General features: G+C 39.3%; 1 protein-coding gene across 12 annotated transcripts in view; it reads left to right on the top strand.

The window, feature by feature from the left end:
• The window catches only part of PTPRD (protein tyrosine phosphatase receptor type D), a 1,064,164-nt gene that overhangs the window by 583,481 nt on the left and 455,916 nt on the right, over positions 1-24,767 (top strand). For all 12 annotated transcript variants that reach the window (XM_030194293.1, XM_030194296.1, XM_030194294.1 and 9 more), the window contains 2 exons: positions 10,083-10,216; positions 19,658-19,802. In XM_030194293.1, the coding sequence (XP_030050153.1) occupies positions 10,083-10,216; positions 19,658-19,802 (279 nt within the window). The remainder of the gene's footprint in view (positions 1-10,082; positions 10,217-19,657; positions 19,803-24,767) is intronic.

The raw sequence follows: 24,767 nt of genomic DNA on the forward strand, positions 1-24,767 counted from the left end.
GGGCGTTTTGATATCTAAGAACCTAAAACATCTGTACGCTTGTAATGTGGCCCTGCTGTTGCAGGAGACGATTGGACTGTTGCGGCTCTAGGCGGCGTACCCCCTCTCATTTCTTGGCAGAATAAATCTATTTAATATGATGCTCGCTCCAAGATGGATTTATCTTTTTCAGATGCTCCCTTTGTTTTTGAGAGCTAGAGATAAGTGAGCACTCACCAGAGCAATGCAGTTCTTTAGTGGAGGGGGAGGCGGCCCAGGGTGTCAATTGCTGTCCTTCAGAAGCTGAGATCATATGGAGGCCTGGGCTTGCTGAATGTACGTTATCTGTCGGTTGCTTACGCTACGAGACATATTAATGACTGGTACAGAGGAACAAGTGATTTTTCAGCAACAACATTAGAACTTGCAAGTCTGGGACCTAACCATTTTAGCTGGCAGATTCACACAATTCCAAAACGTAGCCCTAGGAGGCTGAAAACCTTCCAGTTCCACAGGACAGTGAGAGCAGCTTGGAGGTGGCTTTGTAAGCGTCACAATTTCTCTGCAGCAAGTACGCCTTACTTGGCCCTGCACCACGACCCGGATTTCCCACCGGGCACTGACTCGGTAGTGTTTGCACGTTGGCGTACTAAAGGACTGAGCTACTTGTATCATGTGCTAATGGAGGACAGACAACTGCACAAGTTTGCAGATTTAAGAGGAAAGTATGGTTTGCCACATACAGATATCTTTGCGTACATGCAGCTACATCATTATGTGCAGAGCTTGGGTTGGGAAAATCTCAGTGAAGATGTGCAGGAGACTCTTCAAGAGGACCTAACACTGGAAGCTCAAACTTACTGTATGTACCCTTGAAATTTCATCATAGATTCCTGAGAGAGACCAGAGAGGATCTTAACTATGATCTCTTTGCGTCCAGTTGGTCTGCAGATTTGGAGGTGTTAGTGTCCGGGACACAGCTAAAGGCCTGCCTATTGGATACCCAGTCATGGGCACAAGATGTACAACTATGGGAATTACAATTCAAGTTTATATTACGTTTATATAGAGCGCCTACATGGGCTTACAGGGCGGCACTCAGGACCTCAGATAATTGTGCTAAATGTAGAAGATCCCGGGCGACGCTGGGGCATATGTTTTGGCATTGCCCTGTAGTTGCTGATTTCTGGTTCCAGGTGTTTGCCCAGGTATCAACTATGCGGTCACGCAGGGTCGCCCCAACACCATTATTGTTATTGGACAAATTCCAAATAGCAAAGCCACGAGCTCCAGGCCTGACTGGTTTCCTGAAATGAGCTGTCCTGATGGGGAAGAAGGTAATTCTCATTTGCTGGTTAGACTCGACAGTGGTGTCTCCATCGCTTGGCAAGCTCAGATGATAACATTGTTGACAATGGAGCGTTTGGGTATAAAAACCATAACTTCAGAAAGAGGTGTTCGATTCCAGCGAGTTTGGGAGCAGTTTTGGGCCACCCTGACACCTGTGGCGTGGAGCCATATCCTGAACCGGTAAGCCCAGTCCTCCAGGCCTTGCTGATTGTAACTTGGAAGAAGGGAGGGAGTGGGGAGGAGGGTAGTGGGTAGGAAGTAGGAAAGGGATTGGTTAGGAGAAGGTAGAACAAGATGTTAGTAGAGGGATTCTTGGAAACCCATCTGATGATATTTGTATAAATGCTACTTGCATTGTATTTGTTCTCTTTCTGTCATCAATAAAAACGATTTAAACATTAAAAAAAACTTCAAATGGCACAAAACACCACCATGCAACTGATCTTTGGAAAATTGCACTTTGAAAGATCCAGCCCACTGCTGCAAGCCTTGCATTGGCTCCTTGTGCAGGCAAAGATAACTTTCAAGGCCTGTACACTAGAAGAATCATCTTTTGTCTGGCTCCAGAATATATGTCGAACCTAATAAACCTACCACTATACAGCATAAACATGGAAGCACAAAGCTATCTCACACTCCACTTCCCCAGCTGCCAGGGTGTGCAATACAAGATAGTTTATTCATCAGGCTTCACCTACGTATGCACTAAGAGGTGGAATGCACTCCCTAAAGCATTGAGAAGCCTAGATAATTACCTGATCTTTCGTAAACAACTCAAGGCCCACTTCTTCTTCAAAAAAAATCCTTCCACGAAGCTCCACTGTGAATCAGCTGTTAATAGTCATCACTCTTACTCAGCAACGTCCCCTGCATCCCCTGCCTGGTCACAACCTTGCATTAGCTTCCACTAATACATCTACCTTCCCACTGTGCTGTCCTTCATATTTCCTCCTGCCTCACTTCTCCCCCTATCCGTCTTCTAGCCACTTCGATTCTATGCAATTCAGATTCCCTATATTACTTTATTTCTTAGTTTCATGTAAATCACAATGAAACAATACTAATTGGAAAATGTGGGATTGAAATGCTGTAAATAAATAAATTAAATAAATAAATACAAGCCTGGACTAATATTGGTGTCAGGCAGTGTATCAGCCTGGAACAGAGAAAGTTGACCCCAGCATAAAAGAGGCTCAATAGCAAGCAAGCTGGATGCCTTCAGGTTGATGTGAACATATTCCTGCTTTTCAACAATGTTTTATTATATATATATATATATTTTTTTTTTTTTTTAACTGAGCACTCATCAGTCTGTGATATCTAAGGGTGTGATCTTCAGATCACTAGCTGGTCTGAAAGGACTCATGAAGTCTGGAGCTTACCTCAGTTCAAGTCTCTTTTGGGATCTTGGTTGTGCCCTGACTTATGGAAAATCATGAAAAGCATCAATTTGCACAATTTCAAAGCATAATTTTGCTATTTGTTTGTGAACTCATTTGCATAGTTCTTAAGATGATTAGTAATATTGTATAATTTTAGTGAACAGCTTTGCAAGCATAAAATTCCAAGCAAAAGAACAGCAAATTAAAGAGCGTTTTTACTAAGCCACACTAAAAAGTTGCTGGCGCTATTGTTAGCGTGTGTGTTTCCTGCACGCTGCGGCCACTTCTAGCATGGTGGTAAAATGGCCACATTTCTATATTTTTCTTTAATGGTCATGGCTCTAATTTCCCTATTAGTGTGTGGATATTACTGCAGGAGCCATTACTGAAATCTATTTTGTAAGCGCTGAGTATTCCCGCACTAACCTTGCAGTAATCAGACAGCAAGCGGCAATGTACCCATGCTACCCAATTAATGCAGGATATGCCTACTCTCTGCCCATAGTCACACCTCCTGAGCTGAAAATAAAAATGATTTTTTGAGCATGGGATTAGCACACCCTGATGGGCACACTTCCACAGGACGCCTCAGCACAGCTTAGTAAAAGGGCCCCTTAGTGACATATTTACTTTGTTGTGTTAAATTTTAACACAACAATTAACATGTTTTCACGTTTAACATGTAGTAATTTTCACATTAACAGCTAATGTAAAATGGTGGAGAATGGGTAGAGATTCACCTTACACAGCGCTTGCCGGTTAAGTTTGAACTGGTCAAAAATAGGCCAGGTATTCACACGGCCAAACAGGGCCACCAAACTCATGCTGAAAATTGGTGGATAGCCATGTTAGTTAATGCAGAGTTAACGCAAATTAATGTACAATAGATTCTGGATAATCGAGACACCAGGTAATTGACGCTGTTTATTTGGTCCAAACTGGGAGAAAGCAAAGGACACTTATAAGGGGGGAACGTTTTGCTTGTTTAGGACATTGAGCCGTATTGAGCCAGTAGCGTCCACAGAACGTCGTTAATGCATTACTTTCCCATTAAGTATAAATGAGCAGTTGCATTTGCGTATATGTGCTACTATGACTGAAAATGTTATTGAAAATGAAAATGATGTTATTGAAGCACACCATGTTGAAAACTATGAAGAGTTTCATTCATTGACAATAATCTTCAATGTTACAATGAAAAAGAAGATTGTGAGGATGAAATCGTTGAGCACATTTCAGCCAGACATCAGAACATCAGGAAACTGAAGAGGAAGACACAACTGAGCGTGAACAAGTGACAAACCAGGATGCCAGGAGATTTATTTCAGATTAAAACTTTTTTCATGCAGGAAGGCAATGAAGGCAGTCCTGTAACTGCTGTAGAGACCATTGCCGATTTTGTTCAGCTGCAGTCAATTAAGAGAGCTTGTTAAGGTACGTTCAGTCGATATTTCCAACAGTAATACTTTACTGTTTTCAATGTACAACTTTTTTGTATTACAGAATAAATTCTATTAAACCAATCGCAAACCAAAATGTTACATACAGATTTTTCATTGAGAGGTCAGTCACTTCAGATACCCGGTGCTAATTCACTCCATTTTGGTGTAACATTTTGGTTTGTGATTGGTTTAATAGAATTTGAATTCATAAGCAAACAGAGGGTAGATTAAATTCATAATATTACCGAATAAATGAAAAATTTTTACTTTTACTGTGCTGTTTTCACTATATAGTTATCAGTGCTTTGAAACTTTGTTTTTCTTTTGTTCAGATTTTGTGTTTTAGAATAAATGAAAACTTTTTACTTTTATCAACCACTTAATTGGGATAAAATACTGAAGTCCTGATATATCTCAATTAATCGGAATCTACTGTAATACAAATATTAGTTATATCTCATGTGAATAAATGTAAATTAATTAATAACAGAGTTAAAGTAAGTTGTGTTAAACCTTGGTGCCCAAGGTTGTATAAAATCAGTGTTGTTCAAAGTACTAGATCAAAGTACTTAAGTAAAAATAAATGTAATTTTTAATATTTAAGTAAAGAGTATAGTGAACAGCACATTAAAGTTTTACTTAGGTGAAAGTAAAAAATGTATTGCCTAATATAATACTTTTTGAGTAAAAAGTAAAAGTACTACACCTACAATGAATGCAAATACATATTATTAATGTTTAATATCCCAACAACTCTATTGCTCTATAATTCCAATCCACTTTTTTCTTTAGTAAAACTAAATTTTGTAAATGACTGTCACTCACGTGAGTGTGCTTGTGAGTCATTATTAAACTACGGTAGCACAGCTGAAAAGGTGTTCAACAACTGCATTGGCAAGAAGTGGATTGTTCACTCTGTTAAAATGTTCCTTCAAATCAGACCAGACTGAAAAACTACCGATGTCTTCTGACAGGGTTTGCAAGCGTTGATCAATGGAATCTCTGCAACACTTTCAGTATAGCAAAGATTACTTTAGCATCATCATTGTCATTATCACCTGCAATTAGTAGTGCTGTATAACTCATCACTTGCATCTTAGCTTTAGCTTTATTATTTACAACCCACCCTTACCCAGGCCGAGGTACAATATACATACATAAAATACATCTTCATCTTTGTTGTCATCACTATGCTGTTCAATTACAGAAAAGGCTTTTACAAAGTTGGAATCATTGTCTGTTGTTCTAACAATGTTTAATCTGATGGCAAAATCTGTTTGAATATCTTCAAGAACTGATGCAAGAATGTCAAATGTGTGGTAACCCTTCAGTCTTAAGGTCAGACAAGCAGATTTCCTCTCTAAAGACTCTGTCAATCCAGTGGACAGTCACCCCAATGTAAAATTTTCCATGGGATGACCAGTAATCTGTAGAGACGTGTCTGTTCACCAGGAATTGCAACCAGCTTCAGCTTCATCTCCACTTCAAAGTGACCCAAATCATCACTGTTCTGTTTGGCTAGAGACCAGTAACCAGTTCAATAAACAGAGGCAACCCCAATATCCTCATAGGCTGTATTCACTGAACAGGAAAATTTAAGATGAGATGATCCATTCTTTGTGTGACAAGGTTTGCAATAGCAAAATCCTGTTCTAAATTTTGATGTTTATTTGGTTTACAGAGGAACCACCATTTACATCTCACTTCCACTTTTACTTTTTACTGCAGACATCAGATGTAATTGAGTAACAGTAGTAAAATTTGGTGATATTATTACTTCTGTAAAACTAACAAATGTTATCCTGTATTTCTTTATAAATAAAAGTGGCAAAACTTTTACTTACGTACAATTACTAATTACATTTACTTAGTTACTATACAACACTGTATAAACTTGTCATTATACCTACCTGCATTGCAGTGATGTGAACTGTGATGTCCTTGCCCTCCATAGCCCTTCTAGGACTAAAAGAGAAGGCCTCTCTGGCCAGTCCCTTCATTATCTTAGAACTTGAAAAGAAGGATTCTCTAGGCTATCTGAAACAACCCTTATTCCCCCCTCATGTCCCCTTTCCTGCCTCTTTGCCAGGACCTCCCATTCCTACTCCATAGGCAGCTTAGCAGGATTGAAGTGGATATGAAGAAATCCATGCAGAATAGTGCTGGCCTGGCTCATACAGTCTATTGAAGTGTAGTAAAGTTCTTAATGTAAGCTTGATGTTAACGCAAACCATGTTGTCTAATGTATTTTGTCTTGACCTTATTTTAGGATTAATGAACTGTTTTACATGCACTTCTTTTGACACAGGTCATTAATATTTTTATAGCATTAGCCATCATTAACATGAACTAACGCACCAGTGTATTTAGGCTACATAGCATTAATGTATGCTAAACACACATGAATGCTGTTTATTTTCCATTTAAGCTGCATTAGCCTTAATGTACCTCAATACTTTGACCTCTTAATGTTATTAAGGTTGGTGCAGTGGCGTTCCTAGGGGGGCTGACACCCGGGGCAGCTCGCCGATGCTCCCCACCCCTGGGTGTAGCGCCCCCCCCGGATGCAGCGCACCCCCCCTGGTGAAAGAACACCCCCCCCCCCCGTGAAAGAACCCCCCCGGGTGCACACCGCTGGGGGGGTGCCGTGTGCGCCTGTCCTTTCTTCGTTCCATACTCCCTCTGCCCCGGAACACCTGTTCTGGGGCAGAGGAAGCATGGAACGAAGGGAGGACAGGCACGTGCGGCACCCACCCCAGCGGTGTGCACCCGTGGCAGACCGCACCCACCGCCCCCCCTAGGAATGCCACTGGGTTGGTGAGTGCCATTTTTCATGGCATTGTAGTCCTACTCCCTTCAGCTGCAGTTGGACTGCTAGGTACAGTTTATAGAAGGGCGCTTATACCCAGGAATCATGCCTAACTTTAAGCGTGGCCATTTGCACCAACTGAAACGTGGTGTAAGTGAGCGTGCCTGTATTAGGTGCATATCCCCCCTTATTCTATAACTACGAGCCTAAATGTTAGTTACACCCCTGTTACACCCATGACCCTCCCATTTCCGTGCCCCCTTTTGAACTTGCTTATAAATTAGGCTTGGATCCCTAAATTTAAGCATGTATATTTCAGTTATATCTAATAAGCGCCAATATGTGGTTAAGGCAATTATCGGCACTAATTAGCTCCTTATTTAATTAAGTTGCATGTACAAATTGAGAACATGCCCACATTTGCATGTGCAGTTTTTAGCAACTTTTATAGAATTGGGGAAGAAATGAACAGTCACCAGATCAAGGGTGACATTTATGTGTGTAAGAGGTAGCAAAACGACTGTACGCTATCCTGTAAGTGCACATGTAAATACAAAGGAGTGTTCAGATGAGTAGAGCATGGGTGAAGCTGCCACTTACACACATAACTTATAGAATATTATAAATTTTGCATGCTCTTGCCACATTTTGGCACCACTGTTATGCCAGGTCTATGGTTGATGTAACTACAGGCACATAAAGTTGAGGCACGCTGATGAGGGGAGGAGTGGCCTAGTGATTAGGGTGGTGGACTTTGGTCCTGGGGAACTGAGGAACTGAGTTCAATTCCCACTTCAGGCACTACAGGCAGCTCCTTGTGACTCTGGGCAAGTCACTTAACCCTGATGCAGGCCTGACGGCCGAAACACGGCGTGTCGAGTCTTCAAATTTATCAATAAAATTGTTTATCATTCAACATCCTCCAGTTTCTGGCATCCTTGGTCGCTCTCCCACTTTTTTTGTACTCCTGATGCAGGCCTGACGGCCGAAACATGGCGTGTCGAGTCTTCAAATTTATCAATAAAATTGTTTATCATTCAACATCCTCCAGTTTCTGGCATCCTTGGTCGCTCTCCCACTTTTTTTGTAACAAGTCACTTAACCCTCCATTGCCCCATGTAAGCTGCATTGAGCCTGCCATGAGTGGGAAAGCACAGGGTACAAATGTAACAAAAAAAAAGTTACGCAAGCATTTTATAATGGAATCTGGGCACCCAGATACAGTTCTAGAATATGCTCTCACTGCACAACCCATTTATAGAATTACCCCTTATCCCCTTAATTCTATAAAGGTCGCCAAAAACTGTATGTGCAAATTTATTTATTTTATTTATTTGTTACATTTGTATCCCACATTTTCCCACCTATTTGTAGGCTCAATGTGGCTTACATAGTACCAGAGAGGACTTTGCAGGCTCCGGTGTGAACAAATACAGGGTGATGTTGTGGTAAGATCAAGTTCATGTGGCACAGCCACATTAGGGAATCGGAGAACGGAAGAGTTGTGTTATGTCCTTTATGTGCTTTAGTTTGGTTGTGTTGCAGAGATTAGGCATTTAAGTTGGATTGGTAGGGTATGCCTTTTTAAACAGGTTGGTTTTTAGTGATTTCCGGAAGTTTAGGTGGTCATACGTCGTTTTAAGGCTTTTGGTAATGCATTCCACAGTTGTTTGCTTATGTAGGAAAAACTAGATATGTAAGTTATTTTGTATTTAAGTCCTTTGCAGCTTGGGTAGTGCAGATTTAGATAAGATTGTGTTGATTCGGATGTCTGTCATGTAACTCGGGGCTTCTCCGTAGATGATTTTGTGAACCAGGGTGCAGATTTTGAAGGTGATGTGTTCTTTTATTGGGAGCCAGTGTAGTTTTTCGCGGAGGGGTTTTGTGCTTTCAAATCGCGTTTTACCAAATATAAGCCTAGCTGCCGTGTTTTGAGCGGTCTGAAGTTTCTTTAAGGTTTGTTCTTTACATGCCGCATAAATTCCATTGCGGTAATCTAAGTGGCTTAGTACCATTGATTGTATCAGGTTGCGAAATATTTCCCTCGGGAAGAATTGCTTCACGCGTTTGAGTTTCCACATTGAGTGGAAGATTTTATTTGTTGTGGATGCCATTTGGCTCTCTAGGTTTAAGTTACGGTCCATTGTAACGCCGAGGATTTTCAAGCTGTCTGAGATAGGAAGGGTGTGATCTGGGTGTGTCAATAAGCACACAAAAACATATTACTATAAATAATAAAATCAAATGATATATACATTCTAATATTCATTTATATTCTAATTTTTCATAATATATTTTCTTTTTATCATTTATAGTAATATGTTTTTGTATGTTTATTGACAGTTCTGTTTCAAGCTATTGACGCAGTCCCTTGAGAAGACACAACATGGCTGTGTCGGGATTTTAATTATTTATGTATTTATTATTTTAGTGGTGAATAAATTGAACATTTTGTACATTTTGCAGATCTTGGAGTTTTGGTTTTTTTTTTTTAGATCTACTGCTTCAATGCCGGTATTCTAGTCATTTATTCGCATAACTGATCTCGTATAGAATACAGCCTAGCAGAGAAGTAAATAGCATTATGCTCTTTGCCAGTGGATGTGCACTGGGCAGAGCTCACAGGTGCATGTGTAAATTTATAGAATTCTATCATTTATGTGTATTCCTGCTAAAATATAGGTACAGGGCATTTACACCAGCTATACTGCTGGTGTAAATGATTGTGCCTTTGTGTACACTCACTTTCGGCCATTTGCACTAGTATTCTATAAAGAAACGTAAGTGCTTACTTTTCTTTATAGAACAGGCCTTTGCTTGGTCATGCATGAAAGAGATGGTCACTCATGGTACCAACACTGGGGTACAGAATAGCATCCCAGGTGGAAAGTATTCACATACTGATCACATATTGATCCTTGATATTTGCCTTCAGGCGTAATGCCATGCAAGATATGCCACTCAACGTGCTAGACTGTTTAAGTATAGTAACCTTACATAGCTTCGATAAAACCAATGTAAATATGTGCTGATTTCTGAATGTGTTTGAATCAGATTGAATAGGATCTCATAGGAATGTAAATGTAAATACAATTTACATGTGTTTTTTTTCTCCTTTAGTTCCAAGTCAGCCACTAAACTTCAAAGCAGAACCAGAATCTGAAAAAAGCATATTACTTTCCTGGACTCCCCCTCGCTCTGAAACAATATCAAATTATGAGCTGGTTTACAAAGATGGAGACTTTGGTAATGAGGTAAATTGAAAGTACTGCATAAAACCTTTTGTGTTGAAGTATGAAGGACTGTGGTTAAATGCTGTTTAGGCCAGTATGAACCTCCTGTTTGATTTGTGATAGAGAACAGGCAATCTGGTAGCATTGTCTGAGTTTATTGCCCTGGTTTAATGCGTGAAGAGGTCCTTTTACTAAGCAGAATTAGGTGCTTACGCATGCCTAACACAGCTGAAAATGGTATCCTGTTTTAACTGCCAAATTAGTGTGCGATAAGTCTAATGAAGAGTTTCTTTATAGCCTGAAATGAATGGAAACTAGCAACTGAAGAACTTTGATCAGCATGTTAGTCCATAGCCTGGAGTTTAAAAGTAACGGCAGAGTTTTTGCATTGGTCTCCTCCGCTGTTGACTGTCGTAAACATAGTCATCGTTGTGCAGTCTTTGTGTGGATCGACTCATGGACTGCCTGTCTGATCCATTAGCTTTTCAATAGTGTCAGCAAACAACTGGATGAACTCTTCTCTCTTTTTTTGGAGGAACTCACTTCAGTTTGTACTGCGGAACGCAAATAGTGGCAAGAATGGCATTTCTTATGGTTGCATCAGTTGTGTCATTTGGATCAAAGGCCAGTAAATATTTGAATCAAGTTCAGTTCCAGATCACAGTGCATTCAGCAGTGGAGTACAGTACTGAAAATTGTCAAAAGCTAATTTCCTAAGTTTAAAATAAAGTTGAATTAACTTTGGGAATAACATGCCATAGAATAATTCTTGATCTCCCTGTAATTCTTCTAAACACTGTACTTGAGGTTCCATAGCTTTTGCATATTCTTTCAAAAATTCTAACTCCACATGACTAAATTTCTGCAGTCCTAGCTTTTCACAGATTTCAGCTAGCTTATCAGTCAACTTATGATGCAGTAGCTAGACTGCTTATGTTGAATTCTGTCTGGTTGGGCATGGTATAACAATTGATTCACCTGCAAAAATATCAGATATTGGTGCTTATTTTCAAAAGAGAAAAATATCTGAAAAACATATAATGTCAGAAGGATGTTTTTCTCGCAAAAATGTCTAAGTTGTGATTTTTGAAACTCCGATTTGAGACATATTTCTCCGCGGTTCATCCAACATTTGAGGGGGCATGTTGGAGGCGTGTTTTGGGTGGGACCTGGGCATTCCCAAAAGTTAGACAGTTTTCTGCCATAATGGAACCAAACCAAAATTTCTGGGACAAAAATTGAGATGGTTTTGTCTAGACCTGTTTCACACATTACTAAGGTACAAAAAGGTGCCCTAAATGACCAGATGACCACTGGAGAGATTAAGCCATGACACCCCTTAATCCTCCAGTGGTCACTGACCCCCTCCCACTCTCCAAAGATATGACAGTGACAATAGATACCAAGCTCTATGACAGCTTCAGATATGATGGCCATTCCTATTAGAGCAGCAAGCTGGTCTCTAGAGTAGACTAGTGGTCAGTGCAAACCAAAATTTCTGGGACAAAAATTGAGATGGTTTTGTCTAGACCTGTTTCACACATTACTAAGGTACAAAAAGGTGCCCTAAATGACCAGATGACCACTGGAGAGATTAAGGCATGACACCCCTTAATCCTCCAGTGGTCACTGACCCCCTCCCACTCTCCAAAGATATGACAGTGACAATAGATACCAAGCTGTATGACAGCTTCAGATATGATGGCCATTCCTATTAGAGCAGCAAACTGGTCTCTAGAGTAGACTAGTGGTCAGTGCAGTGGACTGTAGAGAGGGGGCCCCCAGGACCATATTTCTCTCTTACTGGTATGCTTGTGGTGGAAATTCTTAACCCTCCAAAAATCACTAAATACCTACTGTACTTTTGTATAGGTGACACCTGCAGGCTTGAGGGCTATTGTAGTGGTGCATAGTGAGGTACAGTTATTGTTTTTCTCTTTTCCAGGAGGGCTCACAATACAATATAAGGGTGAAGGTTGTACCTGAGACCTTTTATGTGAAGTGCACTGCAGTGGTCCCTAGGCTTCCCCACTGTCCTGCTGGGATGTCTGTTTGGCCAGTCTATTAGACATGCTGGCCCCCAGACATCCCAATGGCTTGTTTTTATGGTGATTTTAGAAGCAATAAAATAGACGTTTTTCTGGTTCGAAAATTGTTCTAATCATCACTTGATGTTTGGACATAGACATCATATCAAAAATGCCCCTCATTGACTCTGATGATTTGGTGCTTCGAATTGCAGCATTCCATAATGCCTAACATTTTCCAAATGTAACATGACACAAACAACTGTACTGGTGGTTACCAACTTTGTTGGATCAGCATCTGTTGTTGCTATAAGGTTCAACGTATGACACACACACCTGATATGCTTGTTGTACTGTGCTAACACTGCTGACGGCAGCCAAGTCTAATATCCCACAGATGTCAATCAGGGATAGCTGCTCAGTATCACTGAAATCTTCATTACAACCATCATCATCAGAATCAGACTCAACCTTCATGTACTCTTTAAATGCCTTTTTAAATTTGCTTGCATTGTCTGTAACTATATTCACAAACACTACTAACAATTCTTGCAGTTGCTTCTAAAGTATGGCTTCTGTTACATTGCCGTTATGCAATGGCTGCAGAATGCCTGTTCAAATCCTCAGTTATCCAGCGAGTGGTCATGCCCAAGTAACTTTTCCTATTAGTGAACCAGATGTCAGTGGTTGTGCATACCAGGGGCATAGCCAGACCTCAACATTTGGTGGAGCTCAAAGTGTGGGGGGAGGATAGTTTGGGCCACAACCCCACATAACTTGGCTGGCGGGGATCCCCAACTCCCGCCAGCTGAAGCCTTTCTCCAGCGCTGTTCTCTGTACATTGCCTGCCCTTCTTCCCCTCATGTCACGTGCATGCTCGGTTTTAGTGAAACTGAGCATGCGCGACTTAATCACAGACATATTACCGCAAATTGCTAATATGTCTGTGGTAAACAGTAGAAAACATAGAAACATGAAGGCAGATCAAGGCCAGATGGCCTATCCAGTCTGCCCATCCACACCATCCACTTTATCCCTCTCTCCGTAAGAGATCACACATGCTTGTCCCAAGCATTCTTGAATTCAGATACTTTATCTCCGCCAACTCCACTGAGAGGCTGTTTCACATATCTACCACCTGTCTATAAAACAATATTTCCTTAGATTACCCCTAAGATTTCAACCTTTTAACTTCATCCTATGCGCTCTCATTCTGGAGTTTTCTTTCAGTTGAAATAAACTCGCTTACTGTACATTAATGCTGTGACATAGGGATAAATAAAATAGCCTAACATAATATAAAAATAAACAAAACACAAACTTATAGCACTACCAGTCTATATGTCGTGGTTAAAAAAACACGTAAAACCAAAGAATCGAAAAACTATTCAAAAGGCTGTTCAGGAAAATATGCTTTTACCAACTTATGAAAAGATAAAATATCTAGATCAATACAAAAACAATTTGACAAAGAATTCCAAAAACTGAAATTGCCCTGGTTCTCACCTTAACCTTTTTCCTTTGATTTAAATATTAATGACTAGCAAGTTTTTCTTTATTTATTGGATTTGACATGTCAGGTTATCTGTGAAGTTAAAGATAGCAAATCTGGACATAGATGATCAATGATATAGGCAATAGCAACAAATAAATTTCAAAATAAACATGACAGTAGACACAAGTAATTAATTATTACAGGTAAATAACTAGGCGGTGTACAATAATGATCTAGACAAGGACAATCTATAGCAATTGTGACAGCAACAAATGAAATTACAATATGAACAAGACATTAGCTCCATTCATAGTAGTAATAAAAAAAGAAGAGAGTGGGAAGTATGAGAGGAAGCCAGAGCTCATTTCCACATTCACAGCTCGACCAAATCAGTTCACCCAGCTGGAGTGTGTCACAGCAGTGAAAGGCTATGTTGCTAGTCTTGGGAATTGGAATGTATTACCCAATTAGGGACTTAGCTTACAAATCATGAGAATAATTCATTATCCTGCCTAAAGCCAGAGTGCTTTAAAAATTAGATCCAAACACTTGAATTGGCATCTGTTTAAGCGCAGAAATGTGATTAAGGGGCCCTTTTACGAAGCTGTGTTAAGCACTAACATGCACTTAATGTAGGAAAAATAGCCTAACACAGGACACAATAAAGCATTTTGGCATTTATACCAAAATAATACATATTTTATATGTATTATTTTGGCATAAATGCCAATAATACATAATATACATATTTGCATAAATGCCAATAATACATATCATAACTACATATGTATTATTTTTTTTTTTTTGAAGAGGCATGTCAGGGGTGAAGACTAGGCATGGAATTGCTATTCAGCTGGCGTGTTGATAGCACACACTAACTGAGGGGTCATTTTACCAAGCTGCAGTAAAAAAAGGCCTTCGCTAGTGGCAGGGGGTCCTTTTTCTTCTGCACTGCAGTGGGTGAAAAGACCAAAAAATGGCCATGCGGTTGGGAACACTTAATGCCACTCATTGAGGTGGCATTAAGGGCTCCTGTGCTAACCTGGCGGTTAAATGGGTAGCGTGCAGCACTGCCCAGTTACCTCCAGGTTAGCGCCACACTGGAAAATAGCTAGCTATTTTCTGTAGAGTGGGAAATGGTGAGCGACGGGGCTTGAACTACTGCCAGCACCCAAGTTTGGCCAGCAGTAGTTCCAGATTAACATGCCGTACTATAAAAGGGCCCCTAAATGACACCGACAACATGTTAAGGGTTCCTGCGTTATTTTTCTTTGACTGGTGGCACACTAATGTTATCATTAGTGCAGGACCACAAAAAGATGTAATTGAAACATATCAAATTTATAGTCGTGCTAGAAATTGGCTTAGGGGTATATTTTCTAAGTAGCGCTGAAAATTTAATGTGCTTAGTGTGATTCTATAAAGAATATGTGTATGTTATGGAATCACGCTTAGGCATAAACTGCGTCTTAGTGTAGGTGTCTGCAATTAGACCTGCTATGAGCAGGCCTACATGTGGCACCTATAGTTGGGCACAGTTTGGACATATTCTATATGAATACACATAGCATTTGGGAACGTCCCAAAATATGTATGTGTGCTAGGATTTACGCACACATTGTTATATGATATGCATGAAAATCCTAATTATTGCCAATTAGTGTTGATAATTGGTTGTTAGCACTAATTGGCTTGTTACTCAATTAAGTTATGTGCATTAAATTAGAACGCACACCCAATTTAATGGGCATAACTCTTAGCAGCATATATAGAATCTGTCCCTTAGTGTACAGAAAAGTCTTGCATTAGGACACACTAATACCATTTATTAGCACAGTTTAGTGAAAGGGTCTTTAAATTTGTTCAAATATAATTTGAACACTATACTCTAAAAAGATTGCAATAACTTAGCTGACAAACAAATAACAAATGTTACAGTAGCCAGGTATGGTAAAATCAGTAGCTGGAGCAACTAAATGAAGTACAAACTCCTCCAAAGAATACTGTAATTGACTCAAGCTGGGAGATTTTGAATGAGAAATGTAATGGGGGGGGGGGGGGGGGGGGGGGGGGGGGGGGGGGGGAGGGGGAATGGGACATTTTTGGAAGACAGGGAAAAAAAAGGTGCCTGTACTCCATACCGGTGTGTACTGGCTAAAAAAAAGCCCTGGTGCTATTCTGTGGGGTGATCCATATTTGTTGGTTATGTTTCTCTTTAAGGCTGGTCTGTAATGTTGTCAATAGTATACTTACAAGTTCCAAGCCTATTTCTGTTGAAATGTTGATCTGGATCAAGGGATCATGGGATGAAGGCCAAAGGGGTAAACATGAGTGTAATCAAAGGAAATATTATTTATGGAAAGACTGGTGATCATGTGGAACAGTCTCTCTGCAGAAGTGGTAGAGGTGCAGACTATATCTGAATCAAGAAAGTGTGGAGCAAGCATAGAGGATCTCAGAGAGAGAAGGGGATTGTGGAGCTTAGTATTTTGTATGGATAGGCAGACTGTATAGGCCGTAAGGGTGCTGTTCATGCAATGAAGCCCTCAAATGTCACAGAGTTCTGTATGGAAGAATGGGCCAAAATGACTCAAGGGCATTGTGAGGGATCGATTGACAGATACAGGATATGTTTATTTGAAGTTGTTGCTGCTCGATGAGGTGTCACAACTTACTGAACAAAGAACTCACTTATATTTCACACAGGGATACCTATTGTTGAAATAACTAATCAAAATTCATCCTTTTTTGAATGAGTTACTTATTCAGTTTTCTTTTTTTATTTATTTATTTATTTATTTATGAATTTTTCAGTTACATTCATGCAACTACATAAACATATGAAATCTGAAATTCTTCCTATTTCAGGCGAAATAGAAACATAAATAAAAGAAGAAATTAAATTTAAATTCTTTGTCCACAATTTTTGGTCCAAGTACTAGGAAATATCATATATAGACATATGGAAGGAGATTAAGGGTACACAGCCGAGTAGTGTTAATGCAATAAAAAAAAATGTCAACAACTTACTCTTTACTAACTATAAATTCTAATAGTTTCCTAGGTTCAAGGAAAATATATATAGAAGAATTTCAGTTCTTTCTTATAAGAGTTTAAATTAGGACCCAATCGTGTTTTGTGTTTAAAATGTAGATGTTCAAAAATATTTTCTCAGTATTGTATGTGACCTAGCAGTGTGTGTTCGCCTGCCCTTTAGACACTTTGGAGAAGTTTATATGAAGCAAAATTTTGGAAATAAAAGTGACATCCGGTAAGGTAGGTATCAAAGGATTGTTTTACATGTTTTGATTAGGCTAAGTTTAAAATTAAAAAAATTAAACTGCCGTTGAGAAATATGATCTGTAGTGCAATACAGATTGTTCAATAATACTTATACAAACCATAAAGTACATACAGGGCCCTGTTTACTAAGCAGCAATATAGGCACGTTAACATTTTTAACATGTGTTAACCATGTACGTGCCTACAATATCCCTATAGGCACCTACATGGTTAGCGCATGCGCTAAGTGTAGGTACGCTAAAAACACTAACACACCTTAGTAAGCAGGGCCCATAGTCTGTCCAATTTAATGTTTCCCAAATACACAGAAGGTTTTTTAATTTAAGCAAACTGTGGATTTGATTTTATGTTGAAATCCTCTGCTCAGTGTGCGGCGGCAGCCAAAAAAGCAAACAGGATGCTAGAAATTATTAGAAAAGAGATGGTAAATAAGACCTCTGTATTGCTCCATGGTGCGACCTCACCTTGAGTATTGCATTCAGTTCTGGGCGCTGTATCTCAAAAAAGATATAGCAGAATTAGAAAAGATTCAAAGAAGAGTGACCGAAATGATAGAGGGGATGGAACTCTTCTCATACAATGAAAGGCTAAAGAGGTAAGAGCTCTTCAGCTTGGAAAAGAGACAGATGAGGGGAGATGTGATTGAGGTCTACAAAATCCTGAGTGGTGTAGAATGAGTAAAAGTGAATCAATTTTTTTACTAAGTACAAAGACTAGGGACACTCAAGGAAGTTACAAGGAAATATTTTAAAACAAATAGGAGGAAATATTTGTTTCACTCAACGAATGGTTAAGCTCTGTAACTCTTTGCTGGAGGTTGTAGTAAAAGCGGTTAGCGTATCTGGGTTTATAAAATGTTTGGACAAGTTGCTGGAGGAAAAGTCTATAGTCTGCTATTGAGACATACATGAAGAAGCTACTGCTTGCCCTGGGATACATAATATGGAATTTTGCCACTATTTGGGTTTCTGCCAGGTACTTATGACCTGGCTCGGCCACTGTTGGAAAACAGGATACTGAGCTAGATGGATCATCGGTCTGACCCAGTAAGGCTGTTCTTATGTAACAGGACACCTAGGTGGGATGTGTAAAAGGGCACCTAGTTAAAGCTTATTGGCCCCAATATTCAGACTGCGGGAGATAGGTGGCTAGATTCTATAAATAGCATCAGAAAAACCCATGCATTAAAAAAGACATCTAGACATATTCTGTAAAGTGCGCCTAAATTTTATAGAATAGACTTAAATTTCCACACGGTATATATAATAAACCGAGCGGCTCGACATGTGACCAAATTTGGTTGCATCCATTTAGGCCACCTTTTACTTGATGTAAATCCCGAAATCTAAATTAGGTGCAGATCAGGTGTATTCTGTAATAATGCACATAGATTTTAGAAACGCCTGTGCCCTCCCCATGGCCATGCCCTCTTTTCAACTATGCAACTTAGATTTTAAGCGCACCACGTTACAGAATACTCTTAGTGAGTTGTGCGTGTAGATCTTAATGCCAGTTAGTGCTGATAATTGTTAACATTCATTTAACAGCCCTGATAATTAACCAATTAATGTACATGCATTATTATAGAATACACTTCGATTTCTGCATGGAAATTAAGGCACAATATACAGAATTTGGGGTTTTTTTTCATGCAATTTATTTGAATAATGAGTTAATTATTGCCAATAATTGGCTTTTTAACAAGCTATTATTGCCACTAATTAGAGTTAATTGGTGTTTATGCTTGTAAATTTAGGCACAGGATCAACGCCTAAAATTTACACTCAATCTGAAAAAGGGGACATGGAAATGGGAGGGTTATGGGTGTAACGGGGAATATGCGCTTAATGTAGGTGTGTACATTTACACCACATATCAGTTGGTGCAAATGGCTGCACCTAAAGTTAGGTGTGATTCCCGGCTGTAAGCACCATTCTATAAACTGCACCTTTATAGAATAGTGCTTTTTAGCGCTGATTTTTTTTGGTACCATATATAGAATCTAGCTCTAAATGTGTATTTTTGGGCCCACCCTTGTCTCACATAAACACACCCAGACCATATCCCTTGCTATTTGGATGTCCTTTAGCTTTAGACTAGCTTTGTAAAATCTGAACTTAGACGTGTGCGCATGATAGGCATCTAAGTGCCACTTTATAAAAGTCCATAACACGAGTGACACGTCTAAAATAAGCACCATAGCCTCCCAGAACCAGTCCCTGCAGTCCAGAAATGTCCACATACACAAATTTATACCTGCTCTGAAGAAGGTATAAATATGCACATCTTCTCTATGCATGTACCCACGTATTTATAAAATATGCACATACTTTCCAACCCTACATCTACGCCACCAAAATATGCCCCAAGGAATGCCTACATGTAGATCACATAAAAATTAGGTGCACACTTTTGGTGCACATACTTTTCGCACACAAATATATTCATGCAATTTTTTAAAAGCCCTTTTTTGTATGTAAGCTTTCTTTGTAAAAACTTTATAAAATTTAATCTTCTTCTCCCCCCTGCATACAAGTCCAGTGTGAATTATTCTTTTTTAATAAGGTTAAATAGATCTGAAAACGAACAATATTTTGCTTTCTTGACATAACCATTCACTTATCTTGTTTTCCTTAGCAACGCATTACGATTGAACCCGCCACATCTTACCGTCTGCAAGGACTGAAACCCAACAGCTTGTATTACTTCCGCTTGGCAGCCCGTTCTCCTCCAGGCTTGGGTGCTTCTACTGCAGAGATCTCAGCCAGGACCATGCAGTCAAGTAAGTCTTTTTCCCTCATAATTTAACTATTTATTTAAATGCATGGAAGCAAAAATGAGTCAGTTAGACAATAGGGCAAATAAAGAAGAATGCTAAAGACAAATCAGGAAACCACAAATTATATTTTACATAATTTACTTCAGGACGTAGCTGTACTTTGCTGCTGTTAAAATATGGCCAAAAAATAGAATGTGGTTATAAGTATATTCCTATTATGAAATAAAACAATGCCTAAAAGACTCTTCTGGGACTTTGCAGTATTGGTAGAAAATGTCTCAAATAAGTTTAGATTATATTTAAATTATTTTAATTGAAGTAACTGCATACAAAATGACAATGCATAATATATGTTTCTATGACTTATCTATCTTATGGTTTCTGTTATGAAGCTATCCATTTAGAGCACCACCTACAGCTAGTTTCTCTTTTTTGAAACTGTCTAGTATAAGAAACCTGTTATGCTAAAAAGCTGGTGTAAGGGGTCTTAATTATGTTTTTATAATGAAATACAAGGTTTGGTAAATAAGAAGACAACTGGAGATCTATGCAAAGTCCAGCATAATATCCCCTCTATATAGAAACATATGGAATATGAGAACAGATGCTTTATATTCTTATGTTTTTCCTTAATAATGATATATTTGTTCAAGTTCCACATGGTCTATATGTTTCTTGTCTTCTATATTTATATTTTATCCTGTATTCCTTTTTTAATGTACCTTAATTCTTCTCCTTATCCCTTGGCTGCCATATTGAAACCACCGCTGAGCAAAGAATACAGAGTTTAAAAAGACATTAAAGTAGCAGATATTTTGCATGTTTAAATATTACCACTAACAAAATTCTTATGATAATTTAGAGGTTCATTTAGATAAAAGGATTAAAGATCCCCCTGGTTATGATTTATTCCAGTTTTGAAATATTAGCATTTAAAGATTCTGAAATCTTCTTTTTAACCTTTCCTACCATTATTAACTCCATGAAGGCGCTGATCAGAATTATCTACCCAGCTGAAGAGTGCTGCTTTAAAAAAAATGAATATGTTTCAAGAATATTGACTTCTTTATTTGCAGTTGAAATGTGAATTATTACTGATTTGGTTTGTAAGGAAAAAGGGCCTGATTCAGACATGCTCATCTTCCACACTAAGAGGGTGGGGCAAATAAGGCAGAAAACACAAATGAATCTGGCATATAGAGAACCTGCCCCTCTAAAGAATCTGGTTTAATTTTTTTTCAATCCATATTAGCCTGCTTCTGAATATGTGACCTGCTGAAGAAAAAGGTAGCAAAAGTGGAGTTACAAATATCAAAGATTAAAGCTATAAAAGTTGGAGAGGCAGCTTTCATTTTTGAAAGTTTTGAGGGGTTAAGGACATCCTAGTCAGATTAGGGACATCCAAGTCAGAATGTCCCAAACGGACGTCCATCTCATATGTATTTTTGAACAGGATCTAGAGCATGAATGTCCATTTTACAAATTGAAATGTCGTTTTGAACAGGGGGAAACAAGGGATATGGACGTCTGTAATTGTATAACAGCATCCTTAGAAAATGGCCACACAGACGTCCATACAGAGCAGAGGGTCAGGTCTGAGGAGTAGCCTGTTGGTTAGTGCAGTGGACTGCAAACCAAGGGACCCAGGTTCAGCTGTCACTTTAACTCTTTGTATTGTGAGCCCTCCAGGAACAGAAAAATACCTACTGTACCTAAATGTACACCACTTCAGTAGCCTTCAGGCTTGTAGGTGTCTTATATATATAATATTGTTCTGTTTCTGGAAAAAAAAAGGTTTAAATGGGATTTGAATCTGGGTCCCCTGGTTTACAGACCTGCTTCCTGCTCTGTTGAGAATGCCCATAATACCTGAAGTTGTTATACAACCTGATATCCCCTTACGGTTTTACTTTCAGGGGAGAGGGAGTGTGACAGCAACCACTGGAGGATTAATGAGGTGTCATGCCTTAATCCCTCCAGTGGACAGCTGCTCAATCAGAACACCTTTCTGTAATGTGAGTGTTCCTCACATTTCAGAACAAGGTCGGCCTTCTTTTTAGACATGGACATTTCTTTCCCTTCGGTAATCGCTATTGTATGTCCAAATTTCAGTCCTGCCCAAAAACACACCCCCTTGCACTTTGGACGTACTGCAGTGTTGGATGTCTCTATTCTGCCATTGCAAAATTAGGAGTTGGATGGTTCAAGCACTAGATGTCTATTTTGGCCTTTTGAGATGTCCATATGTACTATAGAGTCAGAATAATGAGACTAAGCAGTTTTGTTTTTCACAACTTTAATGTTTTTCATGTTGTATAGCCTAAACACTGCAGGTACCTCAAGTGGGGTATTTGAATTCTGGGGTTAGTTACTTTTTTATTGATAAATATTTCTCATTTATTAAAGGTGCAATTAGTCCATACTTGAGGCTGAAATTTTGCAGGATTATGCAGTTGATGTCCCTCTATCTTGTGGTATAAATAAGTCACAAAGCCTACTTTTGGTACCTTTTCACTCAGCAGGTCACACATATTTTCCTGCCACCTACAGTGTTTGTTGGCACTTTCCTTTATCATTATAGCATAGGGTAACATATTTTGTAAGGACCAGAAAAATGACAAAATGTAGACTTCAGTCAAGTGATCTGTCCTCTAAAACCTTGTAAGCAATGAATCCTTGAGGATGGTTGTGGAAGTGTTTGACTCCTTATGTAGGTACTGATTAGTAAGCTTGATATACCACCTTTCAAGGTCCACGAAGCTGGTAAAATACAGTATTAGAAAGGGGAAAAATCATGATAATATGCCCCTGTCCCCCAATCCTGGGAGACCAGGCAACACTCTGTGAAGATTAGACCAAAAAGAAAAATTTTTAAATCTCACAATATTTATAGAGCCGATATTCAGACCACAGGAGGCAGCACGCATATGTGCTGCGATCGGCATTGACCTTGGATATTCAATGCCAGGCCGTTACTGGTGACCAGCATTGAATATTCAATTTTTTTTTTAGGCCAGCTCAAACTTAACCAGCTCAAGGGCCCTTTTACTAAGCCACGTAAGCGCCTACATGCGCCCAAAACGTGACAATTTGGAGTTATCGCCCAGCTACCATGTGGCCCTTGCGGTAATTTCATTTTTGACGTGCGTCCACTATGCGCATACAAAAATAATTTTTATTTTCTGATGTGCGTCAGCTACGCATATCAAGTGGCATTGTACGCACGTAGGTGATTACCGCTCAATTAACGCATGAGACCTTACCGCTAATTCAATGGCTGGTGGTAAGGTCTCAGACCCAAAATGGACACATGCCAATTTTTATTTTGCCACACGTCCATTCTTGGCAAAAAATTTTAAAAAGGCATTTTTATAGGCACGTGAAAAATGGATCTGCACATGCCCAAAACCTGCACCTACACTACTGCAGGCCATTTTTCTCTGCATCTTAGTAAAGGGACCTCTAAGAGCCCCTTTTACCAAGCTGCGGCAAAAGGGGACCGGTGCTGACGTCGGTGTGTGTTTTACACGCATGCCAAGGCCCCCTTTTACTGCAGCAGGTAAAAGGGAATTCTCGCCTTCTTGCAGGAAATGGTCATGCAGCAAGTAAAACACTTGCTGTGCTGCCATTCCGGGCGGGGAGTCCTTACTGCCACCCATTGAGGTGGCAGTAAGGGCTCCCATGTTAACCCGGTGGTAACAGGGCAGCATGTGGCACTGCCCGATACCGACGGGTACACTCCGGCGCTACAAAAATAAATAAAATTTTTGACATGCCGGAAATGACGGTGTGCTAGGGGTGGAAGTACCACCAGTCTGCTGCGGTAGCCCGGTAGTATTTCCTGAACGGCGAGTGGTAAGCCTGCGTTGGGCTTAGCGCCACTTAGTAAAAGGAGCCCTTAGTGAATATTCAGCACTGGCCGGTTAAGTTTATAGCTGGACAACGCTTGAATATTCACAGATAGCCAGCAATATTGTGTAATGTAGCCTGTTAGCCACTCTGCACTAATTGCGGATATTCAGCGGAGATAACTGGCTATCTCCCACTGAATATTAGCGGTTAGCTAGCTAAATGCTATTTAACCGGCCAGGAGCCATTGCTGGCCGGTTAAATAATGCTGAATATCGGCTGTATAGTATTAGTAAAGTTAAGGAATACAACTCAAAAATATGGTAATTACATTTGAAGTTCCTTGGAATAACTGACTTGTTTATATTGTTTTGAGGCATTTTGTCTTGCATGCTCATGAAACAACATAAAAAAACAAACAGAAGAAAAAAAATTGCATTTAACATGTCATATTTTTAAATATTTTTAAAGTATAGAAATTATATCTAACCACTGACAGAATCAGGAAGTACTAGGAAGCTGTGGCAGCATTTTGTACAGCTGTGTTTAGTCCAAATGCAATGTTACACAAAACAGGCATAACATATATACTGAATGTTCCTGGCTCAGTGACCACAGAGTCCCAATCATATACTTTCCCACTTTGTTTAGAAAAACTCTTTGTATTTCCCTAATAGCAGTACATTCTTTGAGCGCACCAACTCCTCAGAATCACCTATCCCTCCACCACCACCAACAACCTTTTAAACAATGATATTGATTGGCCATCTTTATCTGGTAGAGGTGTTAGTCATTGTTTTATTCCAGACATAAAAACCTGTTCACAAATGTTTTGTCATATAAAGTCACATTTTTAAAAACAACATAAAAATAAGGTGGTTGCCCAATATCAGGTCACTGCATGGCAGTTTGTTTATTTATTTTATCATTTATAACCCAGTTATTAACTAGGCGGGTAACAAAATCATGCTTAATACATTAAAGCATACAATAAAACAAAACACATCTAAAATTTAAAAACATAATCATCATCAGTAAATGTTAGTTCATACTCTTTCCTCACACTTTGCTTTTCCAAGGACTTCTCAAGGCTGCCACTATGTCTAGTTTGAGCAAATC

This window comes from Microcaecilia unicolor, chromosome 2 (genome assembly GCF_901765095.1).
Source record: "Microcaecilia unicolor chromosome 2, aMicUni1.1, whole genome shotgun sequence".
Classification (NCBI taxonomy): Eukaryota; Metazoa; Chordata; class Amphibia; order Gymnophiona; family Siphonopidae; genus Microcaecilia; species Microcaecilia unicolor.